This window comes from Solanum pennellii, chromosome 7, assembly GCF_001406875.1.
Source record: "Solanum pennellii chromosome 7, SPENNV200".
Lineage (NCBI taxonomy): Eukaryota > Viridiplantae > Streptophyta > Magnoliopsida > Solanales > Solanaceae > Solanum > Solanum pennellii.
In genome coordinates, this window is record NC_028643.1 from 77,024,383 (window position 1) to 77,039,992 (window position 15,610).

Genomic DNA, 15,610 nt, shown 5'->3' on the forward strand with positions numbered 1-15,610 from the left:
ACGATAATGACCCCCCAACAACTCCATCCCTCACTTATTTACCCAAAAAAAATAAAAATTTAAATCTTCATCCTAATAATATGACTTCAAAATAAAATAAAGTTTAGATTTCAACTAGATATTTGATACTTTAAATCATTATGTTTAACACCTCTCTAAGGAAGTAAAGTAATAATTTAGTGTGTCCATTTAGTTCTGATCGTTGTGTTTGAGTCAATTTTCGCATACTACTAACTTATCAGCAATATATAATATATAACTCTATTCATCCAGGTTAATATAGATGCAAATAGGTTTTTGTATGTCCATTTTACGAATAGAGGTATCAGAAAGGTCACAATTAACTAATTATAATAAATAACAAAATCAAATCTGGTTAACTTTGTAACTTACTATACTCATGTGGTTCATAATAATTGTTCTACTCGTTTTAGTTGTTTGAAGAAGATAGATATTTTTCTCGATCAAAGTATTTAATAATGTTTTTGATCAAATTTACTTGTCATGTTTGTATGAAATATTTATTCTCACGTATAGTAAATTAATTTAGAAATATTAATTACATTTATATATCGAAAACATTATGTATAAATTAGGATAGATTATCATATATCAATCATCATAAAATTTAAATTCCCTCATCAAAACGGGGAAAATTACACTGTCATTTTCTTAATTTTCCAAATTTGAACTAATCTAGTACTATTATCATTTATTGCATCTGGGTCCACTTTGCTTCTCCAGATTGTCATATAGGCCCCTACAAAATTTAAAATCTAGAAAATAGTACCCATAACTTTTGCTATTATAACTTTCATATTCATATCTTTATATAATATATTTTGCAATTTTATCAACAAAGATTGTTGAGTCTCCAATCCAATCTAACTTCATTGGGTCCCACAATATGCTGACATGGCTTGTTGAATACGATGACGTGGCTGTTTACCATAAACGCCGTGACCCGCTCCGAAACCCGAATATCTTCCATCTTCAATTCTTGCAGTCTCTTCACGTACTCCGGCGCGTGCATCAGATCCCACACCACCCCAACGCCGCCGGGTTTCAGCACCCTCACCACCTCACCCAACACCCTCATCCTCTCCGCCGCCGCTACCGCTGTTTTCTGCCCAAACTCCTTCCCCACCGTGTGCACAAACGCCGCCGACGCCACCACGTCGAAGTAGTTATCACTGAACGGAAGTTTCCTCGGGTCACCAGACCGGCACGTTACATACTCCTGAACACCTTCAATCCCTGCAGTTCGTAGAGTAGACAGAGAACAATTCGGTGTTGGATGTAACCCGACGACCCGACCGGATGACCCGGATTTCTTCAGCTGTAGAGCGACGGCGTTGAGGAGGATCCCTCTGCCACAGCCAAGGTCAAGCGCATGCTTAACGGAAGACCAATCACCGACGGCGTTCACCATCCTCTGTGCCATTTCCCAGTGAAGCGAAACGGAGGAGTAAAAAATGTTGCCGGCGGCGTAGAAAAGGCAAACCGCAGAGAGTGCTGTGACGGAACCGGTGAATCCAGCGGCGAAACGAGCCGAACTTGGGCCAGGTAAGAAATGGTGGAAGAAATAGCAGATAGGTTCAAAATAAACTAGAAAAATCACAGACAGTACAGAGAAGAAAATAGCATGAATTAGCAGAAACATCGGTGTTTGCCAATCATCAACACCGTAAATTGAATAGATCTGTCCCCAATCTCTACCAGCTTTCCCCATTCTTAAACTCAATCAACAATTCGTCATAGAAACTTCAAAAATCTGCAACAACAAAAAAAAAACACGAAACCATTAATCTACAAAATCAAAAAAGAATAAAAAACGAACAAATCAACAGCAACTTACAATGATTTTAACAGATCCTAAAGCAATTAAACAAACTGTTCATAAAAACGATGAAAAAAAATCGAATGCTGATGTAAATGCCGCGTTTGTTAGTTTGATTCGTCAGATAATGGAGACTACTCTTTTTGATGAACAAGTTGTTACCACTGCCCAGTGCTGAGTGGGGTTTGTTCTAATTCATACTGTATTTATATATGAAAAAAACGCAAAGAGAGTTGTTGGGTATGGATCGGGTCGAATATGGGCGGAGCTATAATATTAAATATGAATTTAATATTTTTTCTTTTCTTAGATCTTATATGTATATACTATGAATTAGCCTAAGTATTTGCTTAGATCTAGTATTTAATACCATAAAATAGGCGGAGTTAAGATTTTAAATTTATATATTAAAAAATTTTAAAAAATATTTCATTAAATTTAATTTATTTGTTTTTATAGTTTAGAAAATTAATATTTTTTTCCTGTTTTGACTTTTTGACAACTATTTAAGCTTAATTTTTTGATTTGATGTATTTAACACAATGAAATTAAAATATATGCAATAATGTATCTTTAATGTAAGACTAGAATAATTAAATTAAAATGAAGGGAGGATCAAAATAATTATTATTACATTTAAGTAGATTTAAAACATAAATAAAAAATCTCACTAAATTATTGAATTTAGTCAAATATGTAGAAAATAATTCACAGAGTTAAAAACATAAATACAAAATGTTATTTATAATTATTGATTTTTGCTAAATATATAGAGAATAATTATTATTACACGTAAGTAGATCTAAAATCATAAATATAAAATGTCAATTAAAATTATTTTTGTTTGAATATTATTGAGTTTAGTCAAACATGTAGAAAACAATTACTATTACATTTAACTAGACTTAAAAACATAAATACAAAATCTAAATTTTAATTAATTATTGAGTTTTTGCCAAATATATAGAGAATAATTATTATTGCATGCAAGTAGTAGATTTAAAGACATAAATATAGAATCTCAGTTATAATTATTGAATTTCGCCAAATTTATAGAATGATTTTAGCTCCATCACCACTATTGAAAAATCTAGTGATAATACATATTTATACAAATATCTTGAGTAGATTTAAAAATAATATAAAATTTTTAATTAAAATTATTGAATTTCACCAAATATATAGAAAGACTTTAGCTTTATTGCCACTATTGAGAAATCTAATCGTAATACATATTTATATAAATAATCAAATTACAAATTTTGATAATTAAAATGAATTAAATAATAAATTTCATATTAATAAAAATATGGTGGGGCAAGAATATTGAAAAAAATAGACAAATTAAGTGGCTAACTCCATAGTCTTAATGCTTAGTGAACGTTAATATCATAAGAATTTTTGACGATAAGGAATTAATTTATATTGTGAGAATTTATCACGAATACTAAATCATATATAATATCCACATTAAAATATATAATGTTTTCTTTTTACTATAAAAATATAAATTTGTAGAATTTATGTAGTTATCAGTCAATTTTTACTTTTTTTTTAAAAAAAAAAGTAAAATATCAACGTCCAAATTCACACTGATAATTAGGTTTATGGGACCCATGTACTACAAATCCTGTACTAATTTTTTTCTTTAAAAAGAAGAAAGAGTAATTATATTTAAATGTAGGTAAAGTTTCAATGCTCAACTGCTATAAATATAAAAGGAAAAAAAAAAAGAGTAAAGACATCTGTCCACGTAATAATTAGGGGTAATGAAAACCTAATTCAAAGTAATATATATAATTTTATATTTTAACTCTCATATAATCTAGAATTTTAGTTTAAATTCAGGGTTCATTAGAAATAATCAATTTATTTTTATAGTATAAGTTATTTTTTATTTGATATTTGATATTTATATTGAAGCCTGACTAATTCAGATTTATATTGCATGGAATTTTATTTATTCAAAATTTAAACCTAAAACTTCTAATTAAGAGAGAAACAATCTTATCGACACCTAACAAATTTATAAACTTATATTACATTGATATGAGTCAATATTTTGTCATGTTATGTATTATATTATTATTATTTTACTAATTTAATGTTGTTAGCAATTAGTCAAAATCAATAAGAGATGATGAAATTCCATTGAGGATTTTAAAAGTATTTTGTGGGAAAAATAAGATTGTGGGACTTGCGCTAATCAAGGGATTGTTTAGTCAATAGGAAACAAGAATAAACAAAATTATTGTATCTTATTATTGCAAGCTTCTTTAACAAAATATACTTTAGGAGCCAAGTCATAACTTGCTTCTTCATTATTTTTAAAAAAAAAAAGTTTCAAGCAAGGTTTTAAAAAGTACAAACTCGATTGAATTTGAATGAATTAAAATAATAAACAGAAAAATTATATTTTAAATAAAAATTGTTCGGAACATTGAAATGTAATGGTCAAGTGGGGTCATTTGTGCTTTTATTTCTATTTTGTGTTCTTTAACTTTTTTTTTTCTATTTATATAAGATATAAACTTATATTTATGCATTATAATATTTCATAAGTTATATTCTACATAATCTCACGACTATAAGTTGTGAAATTTTAAAGAAAAATTGTGCATTTTACCGTTAAAATGGGCATGAAAATAAGATAAAATAAAAAAATCAAGCATGAAAATTACATACTAAGATAATAAAATATGGACAACACTGACAATGCTAAAATAAAATAATTAAAAAAAAAGAAAAAAAGAAAGAAAAAGACTTCTTGCAAAAAGAGTTTGAAATAAAAAGAAGAAGAATTGAAAGGAAATTATGAATGAAAAAGGACAAAATGTTATGTAGTGTTAGATATTTGCTTTAGTATTTATAGTTAGTATAATAATTAGTAACATATGAATATGAAAAGATAAATAATTAATTAGTAACATATGAATATGAAAAGATAAATAACATCCATTGGAGTAATTATAATTCAATGACTTTAATTGTGATTAGCTTCAATATTTAAGAGACTCTTTTTATATTTTAAAATTTAAAAAATGATTTAAAAATATATATATAAAAAAGAAAATGAATATTTTTCTAGCCCTTAGAGGCATGCCACATCAGCGATTTTGAATTCAGATTTATATATATATATTGATTTATTCATTTTCTTTATAATTTATTTAAGTGCTTAATTTAATTTTATTCATAACTTTACGTAACATATAAAAAAAATAACAAAAGAATGCAAAAAGTTTATGAGTTAATTTAAAATACGATCAATATAATTTTGAATTTATTAAATTGAACGAATCAAAATAGATTAAATTAATTATTAATATAACTTATTCAAACTTCAAAATATTCCTCAAATTCTTTTCATTACTTTTAAAAAATAATATATCCTGTAATGTATCTTTAGTATCACTCGGTTTCTATTTCTTTGTCACTTTTCTTCTCCGTTAAATTTAATTTATTATTTATAAGATAATTTTTTTTATTATAAGATGCCACTTTTTTCAACACGCATTGCGCCATAAGACAAATTCACCCTTCCTTGCATGATTCGTGCATTATATTAAGGAGCTCATACAAGGGTTTTTTCGTCATTCAGAGGAATTTGTACATTTGACTTATTCTTTTTCCTTCAATATTTATCACTCGGAGTGGGGAGCGGATCTAGCTTGAAGCTACTGTTCATTTAAATTTCTATCGATAAAAAATTATATTATTTATATATATATAATTAATTAAAATTATTAATACATGTAAATCCTTTTTTTGCTAGTTCATAAATTTATTTCTTTTAAATTTTAAATCCTCTCAATAAAAAATTTGATTCTTTCTATCGTTTCAGACAATTCATGATATGTGTTTTTTAGTCTATCACAAATAAATAAGTATTGATTTAAATTTCGCGATACATTTCTTTAACTTTTAACAATTATAATATAAACTTTGAGTTCGACCTTGGAAATGAAAAAAAATCTCTACTGAAAACCACTTATCCATTTAGTGGTCATTATGAAGCCAAAAAGTTAAATTTCTTGAGCTCTTATTCGAATATCAAATACTGAATGTTGAATTAGAAAACAAAGCAAAGTCACATAATATTTATAACTTGTTGGAGAATATACAAGTTATAAAATATAAACCTATTTAAAACTTTATGTTACAATTAAATATTTCGTAAAATATGGACGTACGGACGGATAGAGTATTATATAGTAAGAATTTAAAATAGAGATAATGGATTCTAAAGGTGTAAGAACGCGGGAATGGCTAAAAATTGACCTAAAGTATTGATGTGGATATTTTTTAGAATAGGTCTATTTTTTTTCTTTTTATATAATATTTGACGGTGCTTTAATTTCCCAGTAGAATATTTATTATTATGCATAAAATTAATCCTTTTTTTTCCTTTTTCAGCTCTTGTTTTAATCACAATGGAAAAGTTTTTCCAATACCTCTTCCTTTTTGGTGCAATGAATAATATACATCACTTTTTAGTGACCGCGTATTCGATAGAATTCAATAATTATAATTTTGATTTTGATATTTATGTACAAAATATAACTATTCAAATTTTATAAATTAAAATTTTTATTTTCACTTTTTTAATTTATGTACTGGGAAGGTGATGATAAAAAGTCCAAAGTGAAATACACGATTCTATCCAAAAACACACGTAAAAAGACAAGAAATGCCTCGCTGTATCCCAGTAATAGTAAATGCCCAATCATCAACTAATAAGATATTTAGTTGAAATATGAAGAGGCAAAAAAACAGGATAAAAGAGCATGTTGCACCCGATTTGTCACGTAGAATGAATATATCTTTGGCGATTTATTGATAAAAAAGTAAATTGCACTTCGTAGGATAGATAATATCTTACATGATTTACTATATAAAATGCATTTATTTTACATAATTTATTATGCAAAATGGACGCATTTCACACAATTTGTATGCATCTTAGGTGATTTAACATATAAGACACATGTATTTTACGTAATTTAACGCATGCATTTCATGCAATTTGTCATATAAGACGTATGCATATCACACAATTTATCAGTTTAATATGTGTGTCACTTGTTTTAATTTCATGATAATACTCATGAGTATACACTTTGTGAATACCCAAACACTAAAATAAAAATAATTTTTAGCGGCAAAAGATATTTATAGTAATAAAGAGTGTTGAAATCTTTACTATCATTATTTAAGTGTCATTGGAATCACTGTCGTTAAAGACTTTAGGAATATATACAAAGAGAACTAATTGCCGCTAAAAATATATATTTAGCGGCAATTAATTCATTATCATTTCTGATGTAGTGAAAGTTAAAAGAACATAAATATCACTTAAAATTAAATTAAAGAACACAATTATATATATATATATACCAAAAGACTAATATAAAAGTTAGAAAATTTTATCTTTGGTATTAGTTTTAATAAATATATCTTTTTTTTTGAAATTTGAAATTATGAAGTGAAATCACTATTTCACATTAAATACCTTCTTAAACGATAGTAGCTTTTAAATATTTCACCGACATTTTAAAATATTGAAGTTTAACGAACAGTTGGTAGAAATTTGAAATAACATATGATGCCAAAGAGAAAATTTACTAAACATAAATCTACTCATATATTTTTGGTCGAAAAGGGAAAATTTCATAAAATTAAATATTGACTATTTACATGTGCTTGTTCATATGAAAAATTCACTGACGATAAATATTTCATTAAATATAAGGTCATTTACCTATTAAATGTTAACATGTTTTTTCTATCAATAGAAAATCAAATTATATTTATTATACTATGAATCCCATACTCATTTCACTAATAACTATAGACTGAAATATTATTATATTAAAAAAATGATTTTAAAATATTATTAATTCATATTAAATTAAATCGGTACAATTTTCGTAACGTTAACCTCCTCGAAAAACCTAACGAGAAAACACACCAATTAATATGATGATACTAACGTTCCTTTTTTCTTTATATATATTTAGGAAAGTGCCAGTAAGAAACAGGAGCGGCTTAAGCGTATTAGGAGTTTCAAGCAAAAATCAAACGAGGTCTTAAATTTAAGTTTTTAATACTTTTATATAATTTATTTCTTCTAGTTTTCACCTTATATTATATTATAATTATTTTTATTTTAAATATTTTTCATAAACTATAGTATTCAAAATATGTCAATTTTTTTAATAATCCCTTTATTTTTCATTATGTTTACTTTTTCTACAAATAATATTTAATATTTATTAAAAAATAATAACTTATAATTTATTATTATAAAAAATAAGGCCCTTAAATTTGAAGCCTAAAATACGTATCTTTTTTTTAACACCGTCAAGCCACCATGGTAAGAAGTCATTAATTAGAGTGATAAAAAAAAATATTTATATTAGAAGAAAAAAATTGCCCAAAACAATGACTAAATAATAAGGTCGGCAATATGGCATGAAACATCTTTCATCAATTAAAGAAATGATAATAATTATATTAAATAAGTTCTAGATTTAATATTATGCATCCAGTTGTTCAATTAAGATCACATTAGCAATAATACTAATGAATTATTTTAACTACATTAATTACAATATCATTTTTTTCTATTTAGGTGCAAAGCTCAAGATGAAACTAACTTAATGAGCATTTAATTTCTCGCTTGTCTTCTTGTGTCTAATGACAAACGTGTCAAAATTTGGGAGGTTATATATTCAATACCGTCAAACCTTCTTATACTAATCGGTCGATAATAGTTGTCCACTATTGACTCGATACACGTCTAAAAAATAATAAATAAAAATATAGTTTTATCGTATCAATCTTTGAATATAATGTCTTGAAAAATATAATAAATATAATATTTTAAAAAATGTACTCTCTCCGTTCGATATTATCTGTCATGTTGCGCTTTTCAAAAGTCAATTTGACTAATTTTCAAAGTTAAATTAGATCAAAAAATTAGTTAAATTAGATCACATCAATTTGATATTTTAAACAAAAAAATTTAGATATTCTAAAACTATATGAAAAGTACTGTAAATTACAATTTTTACATATTAATATGATGAAAAATATATCTTAAAATGTTAGTCAAAGTTTTTATAATTTGACTCTAAAAATAGAAACCATGACAAATAATATAGAACGGATAGAATAATAGGAAAATAACTATAATTAATAAAGAGGGTAAATTAGGAAGTGTGTTCGACATCTATTTTTAGTATAATAGACAAATATTATTAAATAGAGAAAGTAATAATTGCTAGTCTCTATAATGAGTAAATTTTTTTTATGAAATTAATCTTTTAAATTAAGCTATATATTACATATTTTCCGTAATAACATTTTGTTGTAAATTAAGTAAATAGCACAATATAAACAATAGCAATTAAATTTCTGAATACGTAAAATATGAAAAAATAAAGTTCATAATTTCTTCGTTGGTCGTCCCTAGGCAATAGTCATATATATAATGAATTTCCTTGATTTTTAAAAAAACGTATATAGACCTTTTTTTTTAATCACGCTCTCATAAAACAAACTAAAAATATTATTTTTAAAAATAGATTATGAACTAAAATTAATAAACAATACATTTTACGATAGTCTAATATTTTATCGATACGAAGAACTATATTCGCCCTCCAAACAAAATACTAAACAATGAACATGATAAATCCTCAAAATGATTTATAATAGGTTAAATTATATATATAGGTAAGCAAAAGAAGATGTGTGATCTAAAATATACAATATATTTGATATAGAAATTGAGATATATAAGCAAAGTCCATATATTATGCTTTAGAAATGGGCAAAAATTAGTGATGTGTAGCTAGGTCAGATTTTGCATGTGCTAGGTCTCCATATGATGACCAAATCCATTATTCAAATACAATATAGTCAATATTAGATAGACCCTCAAAAAAATACCTAGTATCTAGGAAGGGTTTCTTTGTACTTACAAAGTTTTGAATTTCAACAAATATAAAATTTGTTTGCATCAATATGATACATATATAGTATGTATTTGATGTTAAAAGTCAAATAATAAGGTCATCGTTGAATCTGATTTAAGTTATATATATTGATAGTGTAGAAATTTTTTATAATATGAGCATTCCTATAATATGTTTGTGCATAAAGATATCTAATTCTGATTCTGTAGAATTTATAGGTGAATCTCAATTCACACTTAAATTGAAACAGATATATTTGAATATTGATCCTTAAAAGGTATCTTGATATAAAAATTGAAAATCACAAGGTAATTATCACAAACTGCTACTACAAACCCACATATATACACACGATAGTGAGGATTGAGAAAGGTCGGGGATAATCAGACTACCACTTCTACCAGATATAGATCTGACCGACCCAAAAATATACTTTAACCTATGAAAGTAGATTAATTACTAATTTTACCAAGTGATGAATAATCCATATCATAAAAAATTCTTTATATAAAGGACATAACACATTTTTTAAAGTAAAGTCCCGAAATATACGGTTAATCCATTTAATACTAAAAGCATAAGCATTAAAAAAAAAGTCATTTGGTTCCGTGGACTAATGCACAACATTAATTACGAATCCAACTTAATATTTTTGACTCAAATTTCGTACATATATCTTAAAAATATGATAAATACGCACATATTAAATTCTAAATCAATAATTTAAATAGTAAGTGAATTCAGCAATATTTCAAACTCATAAAATTAAAATTTTGAAACTACTTTCTCATTATTTCCGAAATATTACGGTACCTTCGTGAGTCTTATATGTAACACTTCATTTGTCTTACTTTCTTCACACTCAAACGAACCTTCATTAAACATATTGAGAAGACAATATACGTAATGATGTTTCTTTTCAAAAGAAACATTAACATTCTCTTAATTTATTTGACAACAAATGTGAGAGTTACAACTTAAGAGTACAAATTAAAGTAACTTTCATATTATATGTCTCTACACTTCTATTTTTTTTTTCTATGATAAAAAAGAAAAGTTGTATTGCATGTGAAGCCAAATTAAAGCCAAAATTAAATGTGTGACAAAAAATGTAGTTGTGGAACCAAAAATTACATGGCATGATTACCTCATAGCACATGTTCATGTTTATATTTAACAATTATATTGGGACAGCACATGCAATATATAATACCCTTTTGTTTTATTGAGGTAAAAGCAATCAGAAAAAACAATTAAAGCTCATGAATTTTATAGTTAATGTAATTAATTAGGTAACTTATATGACACATAAAGAGAACATATTTTTCTATATATAATAGAGAATTTCTCGAGTTTTAGTGGTGTATGATTTAAAATTTGATAAATGATGTACTTGTTTTTGATATCCATGTGTATGTGTTTCTATATAACTATTAGACTTTTATTCGTAATAAGAATCGAACATGTGACGTACGTTTAACTCATAAATCATTTATTATGCTTTTATCGTTAAATTAAAATCTCAAAATTCACATAAGACTTAAAAACATCAATTTTTCTCTCTCTCTACCCGCTGGTCATTAAAAGTCAATATTTTGAAAACACACAAATTTTGTATTCCACCTTTGCTTGAAAATTTTGGTCCAAAAATAAAATTCTTAATGATTATTGATTGTGTTTACCAATTTTCATAATAATAGCTAGGGACAAAATGGAATTAACCTCATTTACATGTTAATTCCATATTATATATTTACTCTCTATCGAAGGGCATTTATATTTTATTAGTGCTTTTATTTGATCCATCGTAATAAATCGAGTCAAAAGAAAGTTTTTCTCTTTTTATTTACTAAATATACAAACTCACTCCTAGTTGAGTCCGTGTCGGGGTTGGAGTGGGTAAGTTGATCGTCCAAATTTGATTCTAATCCCATCCTTCAAGTTTATTTGTATCCACGCTTTGATTTATTATATCCGGCTACATATGTTAATGACAATTACAACAGGAAGCAAGGTTGTTAGGAAGACGAATCCGAAAAGATTGCCTTAGTTTTAGTTGTCTTCTATAACTCGAAAACATGAAATTGAAACTGCTAAAAAATTCTATTCAAACTATTTATATAGAGAGAAAAAAAAGTTGGAAAAATAGACAAAATATCTACATTTACAAATGCTAACTGTTCTTTACAAAGACACTGGCCTTAAACAATAATGGCTCAATAAGAAAAAAATAGCCCAAATCTCTGAATAAACTTTGGGCCTTCTCCATTTTGTGTAACTGGATTCTTAACTCCGATCCCGACTAATTTAACTTGTTTGGAATTAAAAAGTAGTATTATTATTGTACAAGTATTGAATTAAGCCCATAGGAAATATTATTGATTCCACATCCTTAGTATAATGTTTAGTATCACAAAAATATTTAACGGCAATTGAGTTAATATTATTACGTCAGATTTCGTTAAAATCTTTAGTAACATTTACATAAAATATTAGTATATTAGTTATACATATATTATATTATTACTATTAAATAATTTTCGAAAAATCATTATGCATGTTCTTGTCGCTATTGTATACGACATGTAATATTATTGTTATGATATAAATATTTAAAAGGGATGGACCTCACATTTTTTTAATTTGTATAACGTAGAATGTAAAAGATAACTTGAACTTGGAGGTGTTTAATTGGAGTTTTAAGTAGAAAAAAAGGACCTGCATTAAATCACAAGAATAAAAGCATCCCAACTGTAAAATGGACACATGGCACTTAACTATACCTCCATGTTCAAGTACATGAACCGTATAAAAAATATTGAATTTTTCAACTTATATAATTTCTATAACATTTATTCAACTTACAACAAGTAATTTTTCATGTCAAATCCAATAGGGTCACATTAAAAATATAGTAATAACATGTCAATTTAACATAATAATGTAAATTGACTTATAACCTCGTTAGACTTTTTCTTGTGATACTTTTCGAATTTTAAGATTCAAATAAATCTATTTTTACAGTAATTTTTTGATAGGTTTTTTAAATATTTCGAATAATCAATTATTGTGACTTATAGTTTCTTTTACGTGGTTTACAGGTATATAAATTTCATTTCAAAAAATTGAAGATTCTATGCACAAATTCTCAGTCAAATTTAAACCATTTGACTCTCAAAAACGAAAGTGTCACATAAATTGAGACATAGGAAATATGTTTTCAAAATAGTACTACTATAGTACTTACATGAGATCTTAACAGAACCTTTTTCTACCAACAAGTACTGTCATGGAGTGATAAGTAATCCTTCGTTCTTTATCAATAGATCTCGAATTGGAGCCCCCTTCGATATTGAGTCACCTTTGCTAGAGAGTGCTTTACCACGAGAATATACGATACTACTAAACCCCAACAGTATTGGAGAGTTCCTACGTACACGTGGCAATGATCCATTAAGTTGGAAACTGAATTTGGACATTGACCTGATCACAAAGCCTGTCTAATTAATAACTCAGCCTGCGGCTTCCACGCTCAAGCCCATATCTAAGCCGGTTAACGTGGACCCATCATAAATATAATTTTATGTACTACTATATATACCACATATGAAATTATTTTTTTGGATCATTCAAATTTCAAACAACAATTACATTTCCTGTTGGAAAAGTTAGCGAAATTATCTATAATATAATATAATACGATACGATATAATGGTATGTTTTTGCTTTTTGGTGGATCAGAAGAAGATGATGAGGCAGAGTAAGCCCGTGGCCGGTTCGTGTTCACGTTGCGGCCACGGAGCTCAAGTTGCTGATATGCGTACCGCTACCAGATTTTGTTATGTTCCATTTTACTGGAAATCTTGGAAGGCTATTGTTTGTTCCTTTTGTGGTGCTGTTCTCAAATCTTACAGATAATAATAACAATAATATATATGAACATATATATATATATGTATAGTATCTATAATATAGAAGCTCGAAACACTCTCTCTATATATATCCTTTATGTTCATAATTTTGATAATAATGAAAGAAAGAGTTTCTTCTTTTTCATTTTTGAGCGTTTGAATTCTGAATAAATCATGTTTTAATATAAATTTTACGTATAAATTTTCAACAGAGATAATTGTGTTTTAATTGATGTTGCTATATATATTTTTCAAGAATCTGAACAACCTAGATTAAATACAATTCGAGAAAGTACTAGAGACGATGTATATCATATATAATAGATATATCATGTTGATTTAATAAAATAAAAAGGGTTTTGTAATAAAATATGCATTGCCTAATCACATAAAAAGAAGTCTTTGAATATATAAACAAGTTAATCAGAATAATGTATCAAATAAATTAATTGAGTGATGATCCAGCTAGCTGATCAATTCATAATCACTGTGTTTATCACTGTGTTAGCTGCTAACAGAATTTGAAAGAGACTGTTTGAATTGTATATGTTTTTTTTTTGTTGAAAAGTATATGGTTGAATGCAACTTTCCAAGACCTTTTGGGTTGATGTTCACACCACTAATGTAATTGTTACATCTCACATGTACTGAAATTGACATATGATATGATGTTGTGTCCACTCTGTGGAAGAAAAGAAGAAAGCTCAAACTCCTTTTTTTTTTCTATTCAGTGTCCCGTATCCACATTGTAGTCTGACTAAATTCGGATTCACGTCGAAAAGTCTCATGGCTCCCGGGCGATTTCGTACTCCTTTTATCACTTGCAAGTTGCATGTGTTAGAATTATACTTCTTCTCTTTTAAAAAAATAACTTTTTTTTTCTTTTTTGACAATATTTTAATTTCAATTTTTAACACAATATGTTTAAGGTGACAAGATTAAAAGATATTTGGTATATTAAACATAACTTCAATCTAAAATTATAAAATTAATTTTTTTTTTAATTTTCTTATACTCTATGTCAAGTCAAACTAGATAATTTTCTTTAAAATAAAGAGAGTATTTCATTATGCATGAAGATATTAAAAAGAACAAAAGACTTTTGATATATATTAAAAATACAATATCTAGAAGTTGTGATTTTAAACATGTACTATTAATTTAAAGTTGATTTTAATCAAAGTAGCACGCATTCTAAAAAGTTGAGGAAATTATACCTAGCAACTTAGAAAATGAGTGATCGTAAACTTTTAATCCTTTTTGTTCGGTGGACAAACTTTCAAAAGTCAAAAATATATTAAACTTAAAGCTTAGTCTATGAAATAAGTGGGGGTCAATAGTTTAAGATTATCTACTTTCAAAGTCATTCTCGTAAATTATCCAAAAAGTTCGATACTTTTATTGGATCCAAAATTTGGTCCAAGAGAAAATTTCTAGTTATTATACATGGGCCGGACAAATTAGTAGTCCTTTTACTTCATTGGGTTTGGCCCATTTATGGTCTTGCATTGGTTTATTGGTCCAATAGGTAGGCTGGTTGAGGTATTTCAATTCATATTAGAAGCATAGGTATTACTTTTGTCTATCGACAGTGTTAAGAATATCTCTCTATTTGACTAACTAAACTTAGATTCACTTCGATTTGTCACATGACATAACAAGAGTTCTTAAACTTTTGCAGGAGCATGAGACTCTTCATAAAAAAAACTGAGAGAAGTGTTGAAAACATCCCTAAACTTGGCGACAATCTCGGAGTGTAATTCATTCATGTTGCAAAATTAGGAGTGGTTAGTCAAGTTAATGAGCGTTTTTAAGGCTGTCAATTGTTCAAGAATAAAACTAATAATTCACGTTGAATTTAAGAATATTTTCAATAG

General features: G+C 26.8%; 2 protein-coding genes across 2 annotated transcripts; one reads left to right on the forward strand and one right to left on the reverse strand.

Annotated features, from left to right (window-relative positions):
- Nucleotides 1-581: 581 nt before the first annotated feature.
- LOC107024114 lies at nucleotides 582-2,035 on the reverse strand. Its single transcript, XM_015225014.2, has 2 exons — nucleotides 1,859-2,035; nucleotides 582-1,774 (listed from the first exon to the last, which is right to left on the reverse strand). The coding sequence occupies exon 2, from the start codon at nucleotides 1,730-1,732 to the stop codon at nucleotides 854-856; it is 879 nt and encodes a 292-aa protein (XP_015080500.1). The 5' UTR covers nucleotides 1,733-1,774; nucleotides 1,859-2,035; the 3' UTR covers nucleotides 582-853.
- Nucleotides 2,036-13,458: 11,423 nt separating this feature from the next.
- LOC107026061 lies at nucleotides 13,459-13,878 on the forward strand. The gene has a single exon (XM_015226900.2). It carries the CDS (start codon nucleotides 13,534-13,536, stop codon nucleotides 13,738-13,740), a length of 207 nt encoding a protein of 68 aa, XP_015082386.1. The 5' UTR covers nucleotides 13,459-13,533; the 3' UTR covers nucleotides 13,741-13,878.
- The last annotated feature ends 1,732 nt before the right edge of the window (nucleotides 13,879-15,610 follow it).

What these genes read in the sequence shown, in the direction of transcription:
- LOC107026061 (XM_015226900.2), top strand. Translation starts at nt 13,534, where the DNA reads ATGGTATGTTTTTGCTTTTTGGTGGATCAGAAGAAGATGATGAGGCAG.
- LOC107024114 (XM_015225014.2), bottom strand. Translation starts at nt 1,732, where the DNA reads ATGGGGAAAGCTGGTAGAGATTGGGGACAGATCTATTCAATTTACGGT.